At 47.7% G+C, this 18,873-nt stretch overlaps 1 protein-coding gene across 1 annotated transcript in view; it reads right to left on the bottom strand.

Moving 5' to 3' along the window:
• Positions 1 to 18,873, bottom strand: part of LOC106597278 (FYVE and coiled-coil domain-containing protein 1) — a gene marked incomplete at its 3' end in the record, with an annotated part of 69,772 nt that overhangs the window by 35,356 nt on the left and 15,543 nt on the right. The window contains exons 5-13 of the mRNA XM_045714333.1: positions 12,994 to 13,100; positions 12,229 to 12,372; positions 6,797 to 6,881; positions 6,357 to 6,695; positions 5,281 to 6,222; positions 4,259 to 5,142; positions 4,095 to 4,223; positions 1,795 to 3,104; positions 1,489 to 1,600 (exon numbers count right to left, since the gene is read on the bottom strand). Coding sequence (XP_045570289.1) covers positions 1,489 to 1,600; positions 1,795 to 3,104; positions 4,095 to 4,223; positions 4,259 to 5,142; positions 5,281 to 6,222; positions 6,357 to 6,695; positions 6,797 to 6,881; positions 12,229 to 12,372; positions 12,994 to 13,100 — 4,052 coding nt within the window. The remainder of the gene's footprint in view (positions 1 to 1,488; positions 1,601 to 1,794; positions 3,105 to 4,094; positions 4,224 to 4,258; positions 5,143 to 5,280; positions 6,223 to 6,356; positions 6,696 to 6,796; positions 6,882 to 12,228; positions 12,373 to 12,993; positions 13,101 to 18,873) is intronic.

Genomic DNA, 18,873 nt, shown 5'->3' with positions numbered 1-18,873 from the left:
TTCTTGACTCTTTTTATTGAAAACTTCGGATCTTTGCTGTAACGTGACACTTCCTATGGCTCCCATAGGCTCTCAGAACCCGGGAAAAAGCTGAATGATGTCGAGATAGCCCCTGGCTGAAAAACATTAGCGCCTTTGGTAAGTGGTCTATCAGAGGACAATGACACTGAGGCGCGTGCACGAGGCGACCCCATGTTTTTATTTTCTCTCTCTTTCTACTAAAACACAGATTCCCGGTCGGAATAAATGAGGAAAAGATTTTGGTTGTTCCGCTTCCGGATATCCGACAGTGGAAAGACTGTCTGCTCCATTGGTTATGAAACATGAGATGTCAGGAGAACAGGCATGCATTCCAATCCTGAACTCCAGGTTATGTCTAGATAAGCTGTGGAATGATTCTGTTGAATGTAGTTGTCACCCCCACAGAAAGCTGAGGCCATAAAAGAGATTACTCCCACCTTTGAAGACTTGGTAGAGGGGGGTGTAATTAGAGAAAGTGATGCATAGTGCAATTCTCCAAGGTTTTGGCAAAGAGAGCAGCCCCAGATGGGAATTCTTGCACAAGAGGAATGGTAACTACTTCTGGTAAACCTATTACACATGCTCAGTTGATTTTGAACTTATTAGATGCTGTACTTTTACCAGAAAAGTTAGCTATTTGTAAGTGTGAGGTTCCTATTAAAGAGACGGATAAAATTAGCAATGGCAACAGAAAGGCAGATGAAGAAGAGAAAAAGACAAGCTTTAAACCACAGACACACACACAGCAATATTTGAAAGAGGAAGTAAACAGAAAAAACCCTACTAAAAGATAGTCAGTCTAAAGCACCAGTAAAGGAGATTTCTAAATGGGAAAATAATTAGGAGCGGTGAATAAAGATGATATTTGGTATCAGGGTAATTTACCGATATTACCAAAGTCTCTGTTTTGGTATGCAGCAATGTTGATACATGGGCAGAGCCATGTATCAACAGGGGGGATGATGGAAATAATTAGGAAACATTTCGTAGCATACGTGATAACAAATTACTTAAAAATTTTTTTTTACAAAATGTGTTATTTGTATAGAATAATCATCAAGGTAGAGGAAGAGCACCACTGGGGGAATACCCCCAGGTAGAATATCCATTCCAACTATTGGAAATGGACTTCATTGATATATTTTATAACCTATCCTGAAGTGAGGGAAAGAAGTGGTGTTTAGCAATAATAGATAAGAAGTGTTCCCAACTTACTTGGTGGACATGATTATGGTAAGTAAAATATTAGGTCAAGATATTATCCCTAGAGTTGGTTTACTAGGATCTATTTATTTAAATAATGGAATACATTTTAGCTAATCAGGTAGAGCCTATAGAATGCCAGAGTTAGGGAGATTAGAACAAGCAGACATAGATGTTGAAGATATACTAGCAGAACACATGAGAAGACTGAACAACTGTGCATTAGATCACAAACTGTTCCTGTACATGTAGTTCAGTACTGACCTGTAGCCGTGCCTGTAGTTCAGTACTGGCCTGTAACTGTGTCTGTAGTTCAGTACTGGCCCGTACCTGTGTCTGTAGCTCAGTACTGCCCAGTACTGGCCTGTAACTGTGTCTGTAGTTTAGTACTGGCCCGTACCTGTGTCTGTAGCTCAGTACTGCCCAGTACTGGCCTGTAACTGTGTCTGTAGTTCAGCACTGGCCCGTATCTGTGTCTGTAGCTCAGTACTGCCCAGTACTGGCCTGTAACTGTGTCTGTAGTTCAGCACTGGCCCGTATCTGTGTCTGTAGCTCAGTACTGCCCAGTACTGGCCTGTAACTGTGTCTGTAGTTCAGTACTGGCCTGTAACTGTGTCTGTAGTTCAGTACTGGCCTGTAACTGTGTCTGTAGTTCAGTACTGGCCTGTAACTGTGTCTGTAGCTCAGTACTGCCCAGTACTGGCCTGTAACTGTGTCTATAGTTCAGTACTGGCCTGTAACTATGTCCGTAGTTCAGTACTGGCCTGTAACTGTGTCCGTAGTTCAGTACTGGCCTGTAACTGTGTCTGTAGTTCAGTACTGGCCTGTAACTGTGTCCGTAGTTCAGTACTGGCCTGTAACTGTGTCTGTAGTTCAGTACTGGCCTGTAACTGTGTCCGTAGTTCAGTACTGGCCTGTAACTGTGTCTGTAGTTCAGTACTGGCCTGTAACTGTGTCCGTAGTTCAGTACTGGCCTGTAACTGTGTCCGTAGTTCAGTACTGGCCTGTAACTGTGTCCGTAGTTCAGTACTGGCCTGTAACTGTGTCCGTAGTTCAGTAATGGCCTGTAACTGTGTCCGTAGTTCAGTACTGGCCTGTAACTGTGTCCGTAGTTCAGTACTGGCCTGTAACTGTGTCCGTAGTTCAGTACTGGCCTGTAACTGTGTCCGTAGTTCAGTACTGGCCTGTAACTGTGTCCGTAGTTCAGTACTGGCCTGTAACTGTGTCCGTAGTTCAGTACTGGCCTGTAACTGTGTCCGTAGTTCAGTACTGGCCTGTAACTATGTCCGTAGTTCAGTACTGGCCTGTAACTGTGTCCGTAGTTCAGTACTGGCCTGTAACTGTGTCCGTAGTTCAGTACTGGCCTGTAACTGTGTCCGTAGTTCAGTACTGGCCTGTAACTGTGTCCGTAGTTCAGTACTGGCCTGTAACTGTGTCCGTAGTTCAGTACTGGCCTGTAACTGTGTCCGTAGTTCAGTACTGGCCTGTAACTGTGTCCGTAGTTCAGTACTGGCCTGTAACTGTGTCCGTAGTTCAGTACTGGCCTGTAACTGTGTCCGTAGTTCAGTACTGGCCTGTAACTGTGTCCGTAGTTCAGTACTGGCCTGTAACTGTGTCCGTAGTTCAGTACTGGCCTGTAACTGTGTCCGTAGTTCAGTACTGGCCTGTAACTGTGTCCGTAGTTCAGTACTGGCCTGTAACTGTGTCCGTAGTTCAGTACTGGCCTGTAACTGTGTCCGTAGTTCAGTACTGGCCTGTAACTGTGTCCGTAGTTCAGTACTGGCCTGTAACTGTGTCCGTAGTTCAGTACTGGCCTGTAACTGTGTCCGTAGTTCAGTACTGGCCTGTAACTGTGTCCGTAGTTCAGTACTGGCCTGTAACTGTGTCCGTAGTTCAGTACTGGCCTGTAACTGTGTCTATAGTTCAGTACTGGCCCGTATCTGTGTCTGTAGCTCAGTACTGGCCTGTAACTGTGTCCGTAGTTCAGTACTGGCCTGTAACTGTGTCTGTAGTTCAGTACTGGCCTGTAACTGTGTCTGTAGTTCAGTACTGGCCTGTAACTGTGTCCGTAGTTCAGTACTGGCCTGTAACTGTGTCTGTAGTTCAGTACTGGCCTGTAACTATGTCCGTAGTTCAGTACTGGCCTGTAACTGTGTCTGTAGTTCAGTACTGGCCTGTAACTATGTCCGTAGTTCAGTACTGGCCTGTAACTGTGTCCGTAGCTCAGTACTGGCCTGTAACTGTGTCTGTAGTTCAGTACTGGCCTGTAACTGTGTCTATAGTTCAGTACTGGCCCGTATCTGTGTCTGTAGTTCAGTACTGGCCTGTAACTGTGTCCGTAGTTCAGTACTGGCCTGTAACTGTGTCTGTAGTTCAGTACTGGCCTGTAACTGTGTCTGTAGTTCAGTACTGGCCTGTAACTGTGTCTGTAGCTCAGTACTGCCCAGTACTGGCCTGTAACTGTGTCCGTAGTTCAGTACTGGCCTGTAACTGTGTCTGTAGTTCAGTACTGGCCTGTAACTGTGTCTGTAGTTCAGTACTGGCCTGTAACTGTGTCCGTAGTTCAGTACTGGCCTGTAACTGTGTCTGTAGTTCAGTACTGGCCTGTAACTGTGTCTGTAGTTCAGTACTGGCCTGTAACTGTGTCTGTAGTTCAGTACTGGCCTGTAACTGTGTCTGTAGTTCAGTACTGGCCTGTAACTGTGTCTGTAGTTCAGTACTGGCCTGTAACTGTGTCTGTAGTTCAGTACTGGCCTGTAACTGTGTCTGTAGTTCAGTACTGGCCTGTAACTGTGTCTGTAGTTCAGTACTGGCCTGTAACTATGTCCGTAGTTCAGTACTGGCCTGTAACTGTGTCTGTAGCTCAGTACTGCCCAGTACTGGCCTGTAACTGTGTCTGTAGTTCAGTACTGGCCTGTAACTGTGTCTGGTGATTTATGGTCTGGTTGCTGAGCTGATAGCGGAGCGCCTGGATCTCCTGCTGTGCCTCCTTCTGAGCCCTGACCTCTCCTTGCTCTTCTTCCCCCAGCCTCACCTTCTCCTCCCGCGGTTTTCCTGCTGCAGGGAGGTCATGCTGGTGTTCAACTCCTCCTGAAACCTGGCGGACAGCGCCTCCCATCGCTCTCGCGCCGCCTCATTCTGGGCGGTGAGCCTGCAGATGTGGACCCCGAGCTCTGCTGTCTCTCTGTTGGCGTGGTCCAGGGCCTCCCGGATGTCTCCATGCTCCAGGGCCAGGCCCTCGTAGCGTCTCTTCAGGCTGTGGAGTTCCTCCCTGGCGGAGGCCAGCTCCAGGACTAGGCCTTGTGAAGCCTTAGCCTTGCGGCGCTGCTCCTGCCCCAGAGCCTCCTCCCTCTCCTGGGCCAGCAGCAGCACCTCTACCTGCTGTCTGTCGAGCCTCTCCACCTGACTCCTTATCTGCAGCTCTGCTCCCAGCTGCAGCCGGGCTCTCAGCTCCACAACCTCCCTCTGCAGCCGCAGCACTTCCCCCTGGCTCAGCTGCAGGGTCTGGGGACAGGGGGAGAGGTCCTGGGTCTGGGGACAGGGGGAGAGGTCCTGGGTCTGGGGCTCAGACTTAGAGGAAAGGTGCTGGTTCTTCTCCATAGACAGTCCCTCTGCAGAACCAGCCTTATGTAGATTACTATGAGAACACTCTGCAGTCTCTTTCTCTGTCCCTAGCTTCTCCTTCTCTCCATCCATCTCTCCCTTCTCTCTCTCCTGCCCCACCCCAGTCAGTCTGTCAGTGTTCTCCTCCTCCAATTGTCTGATCTTCTCTCTACTCTCCGTCAGTTCTCTGTCCCTGGACCTCAGCTGCTCCCTCAACTCCTGAAGCTGCTTCTCCATCGCCTTCCATTCCTGCACCTCCCTCTTCTCTCCCTTCCTTTTCTCCTCCCTCTCCGGCACCTCCCCCTTCCTCTCCTGTTCCTCCCTCTCCTCCTGCACCTCCCTCTTCTCCTTCCTCTCCTGTTCCTCCCTCTCCTCCTGCACCTCCCTCTTCTCCTTCCTCTCCTCTCCCTCCCTCTCCTCCTGCACCTCCCTCTTCTCCTTCCTCTCCTCTCCCTCCTTCTCATCCTGCACCTCCCCCTTCTCCTCCCTCTCCTCCTCCTCCTGCAGAACCTGGGTCTGTTGTAGCGCTGCTTCCCTCTCCTCCTCCTCCTCCTGCAGAACCTGGGTCTGTTGTAGCGCTGTGTCCCTCTCCTCCTGCAGAACCTGGGTCTGTTGTAGCGCTGCGTCCCTCTCCTCCTCCTGCAGAACCTGGGTCTGTTGTAGCGCTGCGTCCCTCTCCTCCTCCTCCTCCTGCAGAACCTGGGTCTGTTGTAGCGCTGCGTCCCTCTCCTCCTGCAGAACCTGGGTCTGTTGTAGCGCTGCGTTCCTCTCCTCCTCCTCCTGCAGAACCTGGGTCTGTTGTAGCGCTGCGTCCCTCTCCTCCTCCTGCAGAACCTGGGTCTGTTGTAGCGCTGCGTCCCTCTCCTCCTCCTGCAGAACCTGGGTCTGTTGTAGCGCTGCGTCCCTCTCCTCCTCCTGCAGAACCTGGGTCTGTTGTAGCGCTGCGTCCCTCTCCTCCTCCTGCAGAACCTGGGTCTGTTGTAGCGCTGCGTCCCTCTCCTCCTCCTCCTGCAGAACCTGGGTCTGTTGTAGCGCTGCGTCCCTCTCCTCCTCCTGCAGAACCTGGGTCTGTTGTAGCGCTGCGTCCCTCTCCTCCTGCAGAACCTGGGTCTGTTGTAGCGCTGCGTCCCTCTCCTCCTCCTCCTGCAGAACCTGGGTCTGTTGTAGCGCTGCGTCCCTCTCCTCCTCCTCCTGCAGAACCTGGGTCTGTTGTAGCGCTGCGTTCCTCTCCTCCTCCTCCTGCAGAACCTGGGTCTGTTGTAGCGCTGCGTTCCTCTCCTCCTCCTCCTGCAGAACCTGGGTCTGTTGTAGCGCTGCGTTCCTCTCCTCCTCCTCCTGCAGAACATGGGTCTGTTGTAGCGCTGCGTCCCTCTCCTCCTCCAGCCTCGCCTTCTCCTGCACATCAATATCAAAGTAACGTTCACTTTTTACACTTCGCATGTCACTAACATGAAATACAATACTAGGTGCATACAGCTCAAATGTATTAATAATGACCCATGTCCTAGTAGCAGACAAACGTTTGGTACCTGGCTGTCTAGTTTAGACAACAGATCCATGTCGTTGAGGTTGGCTGTCACAGCTTCCTGGTTGTGAGCCAATAGCTTCCCCTGCAGCTCTCTGACCTTGTCCCTCAGCCCCTCTGCCTCCTGGTCTAGCTCTCTGACTTGCTGTAGCAATTTCGCATGTCTCGCCTCTGATTGGTGCAGCAGCTCCTGCTGTCTGAGCTCTGAACGGTCAACCTGGATGCGTAGGTCGTCTGCTGCAGTGCAGGGTGTGGGGACTCCAAGTAGCTCCTCCCCCAGCTCCCCTAACTCCTCCCCCAGGTCAGCCAGCAAACTGGAACCGTATTCTTGAGCTTTGAACTCCTGCAACCAGAGAGACCGTCAATCAGTCAGTCAATCAATCAATCAATCAATCAATCAATCAATCAATCAATCAATCAATCAATCAATCAATCAGTACGTACCCCTGAGTAGCTGACCAGGCTGTTGACACTGGAACAGCGAGTGGGAGGTTTCCAGAGGTGGGCGGAGTTAGACCCCAGAGTCCTCCTAGAGTTACAGACACAACAGAGTGAACTACAGTCATGTATATCACAACAGAGTGAACTATAGTCATCTATATCACAACAGAGTGAACTACAGTCATCTATATCACAACAGAGTGAACTACAGTCATGTATATCACAACAGAGTGAACTATAGTCATCTATATCACAACAGAGTGAACTACAGTCATCTATATCACAACAGAGTGAACTACAGTCATCTATATCACAACAGAGTGAACTATAGTCATCTATATCACAACAGAGTGAACTACAGTCATCTATATCACAACAGAGTGAACTACAGTCATCTATATCACAACAGAGTGAACTATAGTCATCTATATCACAACAGAGTGAACTACAGTCATCTATATCACAACAGAGTGAACTACAGTCATCTATATCACAACAGAGTGAACTATAGTCATCTATATCACAACAGAGTGAACTACAGTCATCTATATCACAACAGAGTGAACTACAGTCATCTATATCACAACAGAGTGAACTACAGTCATCTTTATCACAACAGAGTGAACTAAAGTCATGTATATCACAACAGTTAGACCCAGAGTCCTCCAATAGACAGAAAGACAAGATCAACTACAAGACAAACATACTGGATCACCAGTAGACAGACCCATACATCACCAAGGAGGTAATGGACTGGATCACCAGTAGACAGACCCATACATCACCAAGGAGGTAATGGACTGGATCACCAGTAGACAGACCCATACATCACCAAGGAGGTAACGGACTGGATCAGCAGTAGACAGACCCATACATCACCAAGGAGGTAATGGACTGGATCACCAGTAGACAGACCCATACATCACCAAGGAGGTAACGGACTGGATCAGCAGTAGACAGACCCATACATCACCAAGGAGGTAATGGACTGGATCACCAGTAGACAGACCCATACATCACCAAGGAGGTAATGGACTGGATCACCAGTAGACAGACCCATACATCACCAAGGAGGTAATGGACTGGATCACCAGTAGACAGACCCATACATCACCAAGGAGGTAACGGACTGGATCAGCAGTAGATAGACCCATACATCACCAAGGAGGTAATGGACTGGATCACCAGTAGACAGACCCATACATCACCAAGGAGGTAATGGACTGGATCACCAGTAGACAGACCCATACATCACCAAGGAGGTAACGGACTGGATCACCAGTAGACAGACCCATACATCACCAAGGAGGTAACGGACTGGATCACCAGTAGACAGACCCATACATCACCAAGGAGGTAACGGACTGGATCACCAGTAGATAGACCCATACATCACCAAGGAGGTAACGGACTGGATCAACCACAAGACAGACCCATACATCACCAAGGAGGTAACGGATCAACCACAAGAGGCAAGCATTCAAAAACCAGGACCAACAACAACTGAAATGTGTGTAAAATGAGCTCAACCAAAAGCTCAGGGAGGAAACAACACAAGGAATTAATGGAAGAGTTCCTTACAATGAACTGCAATGAACTGTGGGAGTCGATGAGAACAATCACCAACATGAACCCTGCAAAACATCCTTGCACACAAGATGAGCTGACCGAAGCCATTGAACAAATAGTTTTTTATGCAAGAGTTGATGTACGAGACTTCTGTGTTGAGTGGGATAATGTGATTGACTCCATTGTTATGGATGATTTTGTTCATAGGTTGGAAATCAACCCTATAGTATTCACTAGTGTCTTTAAACAACCTGTATGAATAAGGCATACGGTCCTGATGGCATCTCTGCTTTTCTTCAGAAAACATGTGCAGAGGAACTGACTCCGGCTTGGTGCCCTATCTTTCAGAGGAACTGACTCCGGCTTGGTGCCCTATCTTTCAGAGGAACTGACTCCGGCTTGGTGCCCTATCTTTCAGAGGAACTGACTCCGGCTTGGTGCCCTATCTTTCAGAGGAACTGACTCCGGCTTGGTGCCCTATCTTTCAGAGGAACTGACTCCAGCTTGGTGCCCTATCTTTCAGAGGAACTGACTCCAGCTTGGTGCCCTATCTTTCAGAGGAACTGACTCCGGCTTGGTGCCCTATCTTTCAGAGGAACTGACTCCGGTTTGGTGCCCTATCTTTCAGAGGAACTGACTCCGGCTTGGTGCCCTATCTTTCAGAGGAACTGACTCCGGCTTAGTGCCCTATCTTTCAGAGGAACTGACTCCGGCTTAGTGCCCTATCTTTCAGAGGAACTGACTCTGGCTTGGTGCCCTATCTTTCAGAGGAACTGACTCCGACATGGTGCCCTATCTTTCAGAGGAACTGACTCCGGTTTGGTGCCCTATCTTTCAGAGGAACTGACTCCGGCTTGGTGCCCTATCTTTCAGAGGAACTTTGGTGCCCAATCTTTCAGAGGAACTGACTCTGGCTTGGTGCCCTATCTTTCAGAGGAACTGACTCCAGCTTGGTGCCCTATCTTTCAGAGGAACTAACTCTGGCTTGGTGCCCAATCTTTCAGAGGAACTGACTCCAGCTTGGTGCCCTATCTTTCAGAGGAACTGACTCCGCCTTGGTGCCCTATCTTTCAGAGGAACTGACTCCGGCTTGGTGCCCTATCTTTCAGAGGAACTGACTCCGGCTTGGTGCCCTATCTTTCAGAGGAACTGACTCCGGCTTGGTGTCCTATCTTTCAGAGGAACTGACTCCGGCTTGGTGCCCTATCTTTCAGAGGAACTGACTCCGGCTTGGTGCCCTATCTTTCAGAGGAACTGACTCCGGCTTGGTGCCCTATCTTTCAGAGGAACTGACTCCGGCTTGGTGCCCTATCTTTCAGAGGAACTGACTCCGGTTTGGTGCCCTATCTTTCAGAGGAACTGACTCCGGTTTGGTGCCCTATCTTTCAGAGGAACTGACTCCAGCTTGGTGCCCTATCTTTCAGAGAAACTGACTCAGGCTTGGTGCCCTATCTTTCAGAGGAACTGACTCCAGCTTGGTGCCCTATCTTTCAGAGGAACTGACTCCGGTTTGGTGCCCTATCTTTCAGAGGAACTGACTCCAGCTTGGTGCCCTATCTTTCAGAGGAACTGACTCCGGTTTGGTGCCCTATAGCTGAAGGCTCCGGGCTGCAGACCGCCGCTGAAGGCTCCGGACTGGGGAGCTTCGCTGGAGGCTCCGGGCTGAGGAGCGTCGCTGGAGGCTCCGGCCTGAGGAGCGTCGCTGGAGGCTCCGGGCTGAGAAGCGTCGCTTGGAGGCTCCGGGCTGAGGACCTTCGCTGCAGGCTCCGTGCCATGGATCCTCACTATTGGTTCCGCGCCATGGACCATCACTGGAGGCTTTGTGCCATGGATCATCACTGGAGGCTCCGGGCCATGGATCATCCCTACAGGCTTCTTGCCATGGATCATCCCTACAGGCTCCGGGCCATGGATCATCACTGGAGGCTCCGGGCCATGGATCATCACTGGAGGATCCGGGCCATGGATCATCACTGGAGGCTCCGGGCCATGGATCATCACTGGAGGCTCCGGGCCATGGATTATCACTGGAGGCTCCGGGCCATGGATTATCACTGGAGGCTCCGGGCCATGGATCATCACTGGAGGCTTCGTGCCATGGATTATCACTACAGGCTCCAGGCCATGGACCATCACTGGAGGCTTCGTGCCATGGATTATCACTACAGGCTCCAGGCCATGGATTATCACTGGAGGCTTCAGACCATGGATCATCACTGGAGGCTTCGGGCCATGGATCATCACTACAGGCTCCGGGCCATGGATCATCACTGGAGGCTTCGTGCCATAGATTATCACTGGAGGCTTCAGACCATGGATCATCACGGGAGGCTTCGGGCCATGGATCATCACTACCAGCTCCGGGCCATGGATTATCACTGGAGGCTTCCTACGGGGAGCTGGAACCGGTCTCACCGGACTGGGGAGGCGCAATGAGGACCGAGTGATCAAAGCAGGCACCGACCGTACTGGGCTATGGAGGCGAACTGGAGGGAGAGTGGGAGGAGCAGGCACAGGACTTCCTGGATTCTGGAGGCATACTGGAGGGAGAGTGGGAGGGGCAGGCACAGGACTTCCTGGATTCTGGAGGCGTACTGGAGGGAGAGCGCGAGGAGCAGGCACTGGACGTACTGGATTATGGAGGCGTACTGGAGAGAGAGTGCGAGAGGCAGGCACATGCTCACCACAATAAGCACGGGGAGTTGGCTCAGGGCTCACTCCTGGCCCAGCCAAACTACCCGTGTGCCCCCCCCTAAAAAAATATATTTTGGGGGCTGCCTCTCGTTCTTAGGCTCCAATATCTGTCAATGACTTGCCCCCAAGTCCAGTTTCTCCTGTCCATCCATTCCATGTGTGACCAGGTGTCCATCTCTGCCTGGGCACACCGCTTGATCCAGTCATGGTGGGTAGATCTGTAACGTTGGTCATAGAAAGGGGACCAAGGCGCGGCGTGTGAAGTGCTCATAATTTACTTTAATGAAAACACGAAATCAAAACAACAAAACCGACCGTCAACTGTTCCGTCAGGTTACAAGGAACAAAACAGAAAACAACTACCCACAAAACCCAAAGGAAAAACAGGCTGCCTAAGTATGGTTCCTAATCAGAGACAACGATAGACAGCTGCCTCTGGTTAGGAACCATACTCGGCCCAACACAAAGAAATACAACACATAGAATGGCCACCCCACACCCTGACCTAACCACATAGAGAAACAAACCCTCTCTCTCAGGTCAGGGCGTGACACTAGGGGCTTTTTCTTTGTATCATTTAGTAACCCAAATATCTACTATTTGTTATGTAATTCTGTGTGATTATTTAGTTAGTTAGTAAATAAATAATTATGCCAATTTGTATCGCTGATTCATGATTTAGGCTAGGGTACGTGCAGATATTCAAGGGTTTGCGACGTTCAGTAATGAGAACTGATGAGGTAATAATAATAATACATTAATGAAAATGACTAATCGATCAGCTATTAAAATATCTGAAGAGTTATATTCAGAAAATTATAACTGTGTAAATCTCAACATTTTCCGTGGTGCCCCCAACTTCCTAGTTAATTAATGTTTGCATGAATAGTTTAATCACGTAATAATTAAACCTAGAGAACTGATTTGATATAAATAAGTCTTCACATTTAATGGTAGACCAGACACGACACTTATAAGTAAGCATTTCACGGTAAGGTCTACCTACACCTGTTGTATTCGGCGCATGTGACAAATACAATGTCATTTGGATTAGATGTTTTGATGTACCTTTAGCTGGTACCATTCTATTGGAAACTAGGAAGTGATCACCAGGAGATACCGTGGGGTGATTACTGACCACTCCTATTAAGGGTAAACAAAAGTGTATTTACCTGGCGAATGTGGGCCAATCAGCATCGAGGTCGTGACCTCTGGATGCCACGTCAAACTGGACCTCGTTGAGAACATACAGGTGACTGATGATGTCACTGCTGAGGTGAGACTTCAGGAAGGGACTGCGAGAAAAGTACCACTCACTGGAACACACACACACACACACACACACACACACACACACACACACACACACACACACACACACACACACACACACACACACGCTATTAGAAAAGAAAGAGACTGACAAATGGGATGACATTTGTCTTTGGTGGGATATGAGAGAGGAAGACAGACTACAGTGTACTCTTACATTAAGGAAGTAAAACTAAACTAGAGGAAGGGAAACATCACAGTTATAAAATACTTTATATACACAATAATAAACTGGGTGGTTCGAGCCCTGAATGCTGATTGGCTGACAGCCATTGTATATCAGACCGTTATACCACGGGTATGACAAAACATTTATTTTTAGTGCTCTAATTAAGTTGGTAACCAGTTTTATAACGGCCACGGCTAAGGCACTCCGCGTAGCGTCGAGCGAGAACAGCCCTTAGCTGTGGTATATTGGACATATACTGCTTCAATACACTGTACTAGGTCATCTTTTTATCCAGCTGGGCAAGGGAGCCAGATGGTGTGTTTTTGTTTGCGTGTGTGTGTGTGTGTGTGTGTGTGTGTGTGTGTGTGTGTGTGTGTGTGTGTGTGTGTGTGTCTGTCTGTGTCCGTGCGGTGTGTGTGTGTGTGTGTGTGTGTACCTGGTAACCTTGTGGTTGAGTAGACACTGTTGTAGGGAATCAGCTAGACGCTGATGGACCAGAGAATAGCTGAGAAACGATCTACCTTTACCCAGGGACGTCTTTAACTGTAACACAACAGAAGACAGGATGGATTCATGATAAGAGTTCAAGTTCAAAGCTTATAGGAATTGTTTAGTACAGACATCAAACTCTGTCTCAGAACTGGAAGGTCCTACAATAGCACATCTATATACATATATACACATCCTGCCACCAGGCAGCCAGAACAGTCCAGTCATTTTTTATTTATTTTTTATTTCACCTTTATTGAACCAGCTAGGCTAGTTGAGAACAAGTCCTTTATTTAACCAGCTAGGCTAGTTGAGAACAAGTCCTTTATTTAACCAGCTAGGCTAGTTGAGAACAAGTCCTTTATTTAACCAGCTAGGCTAGTTGAGAACAAGTCCTTTATTTAACCAGCTAGGCTAGTTGAGAACAAGTCCTTTATTTAACCAGCTAGGCTAGTTGAGAACAAGTCCTTTATTGAACCAGGTAGGCTAGTTGAGAACAAGTCCTCATTTACAACTGCGACCTGGCCAAGATAAAGCAAAGCAGTTTGAAACATACAACAACACAGAGTTACACATGGAGTAAACAAAACATACAGTCAATAATACAGTAGAAAAAGTATATATACAGTGTATGCAAATGTAGTAAGATTAGGGAGGTAAGGCAATAAATAGGCCATGGTGGCGAAATAATTACAATTTAGCAATTAAACACTGGAGTGATAGATGTGCAGAAGATGAATGTGCAAGTAGAGATACTGGGGTGCAAAGGAGCAAGATAAATAAATAAATACAGTATGGGGATGAGGTAGATTGGATGGGCTGTTTACAGATGGGCTGTGTACAGGTGCAGTGATCTGTGAGCTGCTCTGACAGCTGGTGCTTAAAGCTAGTGAGGGAGATAAGTGTTTCCAGTTTCAGAGATTTTTATAGTTCGTTCCAGTCATTGGCAGCAGAGAACTGGAGAACTGGAGTCATGTGTAACCTAGTCAACATGTGATTCAGGTTCAATTCCCTTGAGCACCAGATGGACAGGAGGATTACACTGAGTGGACAGCATGCCTCTAACCTGGTCACAACATTACCACAACCTTAACGTAACCTGGTCACAACCTTAACCTGGTCACAACATTACCACAACCTTAACGTAACCTGGTCACAACCTTAACCTGGTCACAACATTACCACAACCTTAACATAACCTGGTCACAACCTTAACCTGGTCACAACATTACAACAACCTTAACATAACCTGGTCACAACATTACAACAACCTTAACATAACCTGGTCACAACCTTACCACAGCCTTAATATAACCTGGTCACAACCTTACCACAACCTTAATATAACCTGGTCACAACCTTAACCTGGTCACAACATTACAACAACCTTAACATAACCTGGTCACAACCTTAACCTGGTCACAACCTTACCAAAACCTTAATATAACCTGGTCAGAACATTACCACAACCTAGTCCAAATGTTAACATAACATGGTCACAACATTACAACAACCTTAACATAACCTGGTCACAACATTACCAAAACCTTAATATAACCTGGTCACAACATTACCACAACCTAGTCCAAATGTTAACATAACATGGTCACAACATTACCACAACCTTAACGTAACCTGGTCACAACATTACCACAACCTAGTCCAAATGTTAACATAACATGTTGAATAACCTATTCACTTCACAACATTAACCAAACTATGCACCTACTATACTAACCCTGGTAATATGACTGGTAAATAGACCAGGCTGGGAACCTGTAACCCTGGTAATATGACTGGTAAATAGACTGGGAACCTGTAACCCTGGTAATATGACTGGTAAATAGACCAGGCTGGGAACCTGTAACCCTGGTAATATGACTGGTAAATAGACCAGGCTGGGAACCTCTAACCCTGGTAATATGACTGGTAAATAGACCAGGCTGGGAACCTGTAACCCTGGTAATATGACTGGTAAATAGACTGGGAACCTGTAACCCTGGTAATATGACTGGTAAATAGACCAGGCTGGGAACCTGTAACCCTGGTAATATGACTGGTAAATAGACCAGGCTGGGAACCTGTAACCCTGGTAATATGACTGGTAAATAGACCAGGCTGGGAACCTGTAACCCTGGTAATATGACTGGTAAATAGACTGGGAACCTCTAACCCTGGTAATATGACTGGTAAATAGACCAGGCTGGGAACCTGTAACCCTGGTAATATGACTGGTAAATAGACCAGGCTGGGAACCTGTAACCCTGGTAATATGACTGGTAAATAGACCAGGCTGGGAACCTGTAACCCTGGTAATATGACTGGTAAATAGACCAGGCTGGGAACCTGTAACCCTGGTAATATGACTGGTAAATAGACCAGGCTGGGAACCTGTAACCCTGGTAATATGACTGGTGAATAGACTGGGAACCTGTAACCCTGGTAATATGACTGGTAAATAGACCAGGCTGGGAACCTCTAACCCTGGTAATATGACTGGTAAATAGACCAGGCTGGGAACCTGTAACCCTGGTAATATGACTGGTAAATAGAACAGGCTGGGAACCTGTAACCCTGGTAATATGACTGGTAAATAGACCAGGCTGGGAACCTGTAACCCTGGTAATATGACTGGTAAATAGAACAGGCTGGGAACCTCTAACCCTGGTAATATGACTGGTAAATAGACCAGGCTGGGAACCTGTAACCCTGGTAATATGACTGGTAAATAGACCAGGCTGGGAACCTGTAACCCTGGTAATATGACTGGTAAATAGACCAGGCTGGGAACCTGTAACCCTGGTAATATGACTGGTAAATAGACCAGGCTGGGAACCTGTAACCCTGGTAATATGACTGGTAAATAGACCAGGCTGGGAACCTGTAACCCTGGTAATATGACTGGTAAATAGACCAGGCTGGGAACCTGTAACCCTGGTAATATGACTGGTAAATAGACTGGGAACCTCTAACCCTGGTAATATGACTGGTAAATAGACCAGGCTGGGAACCTGTAACCCTGGTAATATGACTGGTAAATAGACCAGGCTGGGAACCTGTAACCCTGGTAATATGACTGGTAAATAGACTGGGAACCTCTAACCCTGGTAATATGACTGGTAAATAGACCAGGCTGGGAACCTGTAACCCTGGTAATATGACTGGTAAATAGACCAGGCTGGGAACCTGTAACCCTGGTAATATGACTGGTAAATAGACCAGGCTGGGAACCTCTAACCCTGGTAATATGACTGGTAAATAGACTGGGAACCTGTAACCCTGGTAATATGACTGGTAAATAGACTGGGAACCTGTAACCCTGGTAATATGACTGGTAAATAGGCTGGGAACCTGTAACCCTGGTAATATGACTGGTAAATAGACCAGGCTGGGAACCTGTAACCCTGGTAATATGACTGGTGAATAGAACAGGCTGGGAACCTGTAACCCTGGTAATATGACTGGTAAATAGACCAGGCTGGGAACCTGTAACCCTGGTAATATGACTGGTAAATAGACCAGGCTGGGAACCTGTAACCCTGGTAATATGACTGGTAAATAGACCAGGCTGGGAACCTGTAACCCTGGTAATATGACTGGTAAATAGACCAGGCTGGGAACCTGTAACCCTGGTAATATGACTGGTAAATAGACCAGGCTGGGAACCTGTAACCCTGGTAATATGACTGGTAAATAGACTGGGAACCTCTAACCCTGGTAATATGACTGGTAAATAGACCAGGCTGGGAACCTGTAACCCTGGTAATATGACTGGTAAATAGACCAGGCTGGGAACCTCTAACCCTGGTAATATGACTGGTAAATAGACCAGGCTGGGAACCTGTAACCCTGGTAATATGACTGGTAAATAGAACAGGCTGGGAACCTCTAACCCTGGTAATATGACTGGTAAATAGACCAGGCTGGGAACCTGTAACCCTGGTAATATGACTGGTAAATAGAACAGGCTGGGAACCTGTAACCCTGGTAATATGACTGGTAAATAGACCAGACTGGGAACCTCTAACCCTGGTAATATGACTGGTAAATAGACCAGGCTGGGAACCTGTAACCCTGGTAATATGACTGGTAAATAGACCAGGCTGGGAACCTCTAACCCTGGTAATATGACTGGTAAATAGACCAGGCTGGGAACCTGTAACCCTGGTAATATGACTGGTAAATAGACCAGGCTGGGAACCTCTAACCCTGGTAATATGACTGGTAAATAGAACAGGCTGGGAACCTGTAACCCTGGTAATATGACTGGTAAATAGACCAGGCTGGGAACCTGTAACCCTGGTAATATGACTGGTAAATAGACCAGGCTGGGAACCTGTAACCCTGGTAATATGACTGGTAAATAGACCAGGCTGGGAACCTGTAACCCTGGTAATATGACTGGTAAATAGACCAGGCTGGGAACCTCTAACCCTGGTAATATGACTGGTAAATAGACCAGGCTGGGAACCTGTAACCCTGGTAATATGACTGGTAAATAGACCAGGCTGGGAACCTCTAACCCTGGTAATATGACTGGTAAATAGACCAGGCTGGGAACCTCTAACCCTGGTAATATGACTGGTAAATAGACCAGGCTGGGAACCTGTAACCCTGGTAATATGACTGGTAAATAGGCTGGGAACCTGTAACCCTGGTAATATGACTGGTAAATAGACCAGGCTGGGAACCTCTAACCCTGGTAATATGACTGGTAAACAGACCAGGCTGGGAACCTGTAACCCTGGTAATATGACTGGTAAATAGACCAGGCTGGGAACCTCTAACCCTGGTAATATGACTGGTAAATAGACCAGGCTGGGAACCTGTAACCCTGGTAATATGACTGGTAAATAGAACAGGCTGGGAACCTCTAACCCTGGTATGATGGTAAATAGACCAGGCTGGGAACCTGTAACCCTGGTAATATGACTGGTAAACAGACTGGGAACCTGTAACCCTGGTAATATGACTGGTAAATAGACCAGGCTGGGAACCTCTAACCCTGGTAATATGACTGGTAAATAGACCAGGCTGGGAACCTGTAACCCTGGTAATATGACTGGTAAATAGACCAGGCTGGGAACCTGTAACCCTGGTAATATGACTGGTAAATAGACCAGGCTGGGAACCTGTAACCCTGGTAATATGACTGGTAAATAGGCTGGGAACCTGTAACCCTGGTAATATGACTGGTGAATAGAACAGGCTGGGAACCTCTAACCCTGGTAATATGACTGGTAAATAGACCAGGCTGGGAACCTGTAACCCTGGTAATATGACTGGTAAATAGACCAGGCTGGGAACCTGTAACCCTGGTAATATGACTGGTAAATAGACCAGGCTGGGAACCTGTAACCGACTCCATAAAAAAATGGTAATATGACTGGTAAATAGACCAGGCTGGGAACCTCTAACCCTGGTAATATGACTGGTAAATAGACCAGGCTGGGAACCTCTAACCCTGGTAATATGACTGGTAAATAGACCAGGCTGGGAACCTGTAACCCTGGTAATATGACTGGTAAATAGACCAGGCTGGGAACCTGTAACCCTGGTAATATGACTGGTAAATAGACTGGGAACCTGTAACCCTGGTAATATGACTGGTAAATAGACCAGGCTGGGAACCTGTAACCCTGGTAATATGACTGGTAAATAGAACAGGCTGGGAACCTCTAACCCTGGTAATATGACTGGTAAATAGACCAGGCTGGGAACCTCTAACCCTGGTAATATGACTGGTAAATAGACCAGGCTGGGAACCTGTAACCCTGGTAATATGACTGGTAAATAGACCAGGCTGGGAACCTGTAACCCTGGTAAT

The sequence above is a fragment of the Salmo salar genome, chromosome ssa03 (genome assembly GCF_905237065.1).
Source record: "Salmo salar chromosome ssa03, Ssal_v3.1, whole genome shotgun sequence".
In the NCBI taxonomy this organism is placed as follows: domain Eukaryota; kingdom Metazoa; phylum Chordata; class Actinopteri; order Salmoniformes; family Salmonidae; genus Salmo; species Salmo salar.
The sequence above is the reverse complement of the archived record's forward strand: the minus strand, read 5'-3'. Positions and strand labels throughout refer to the sequence as shown.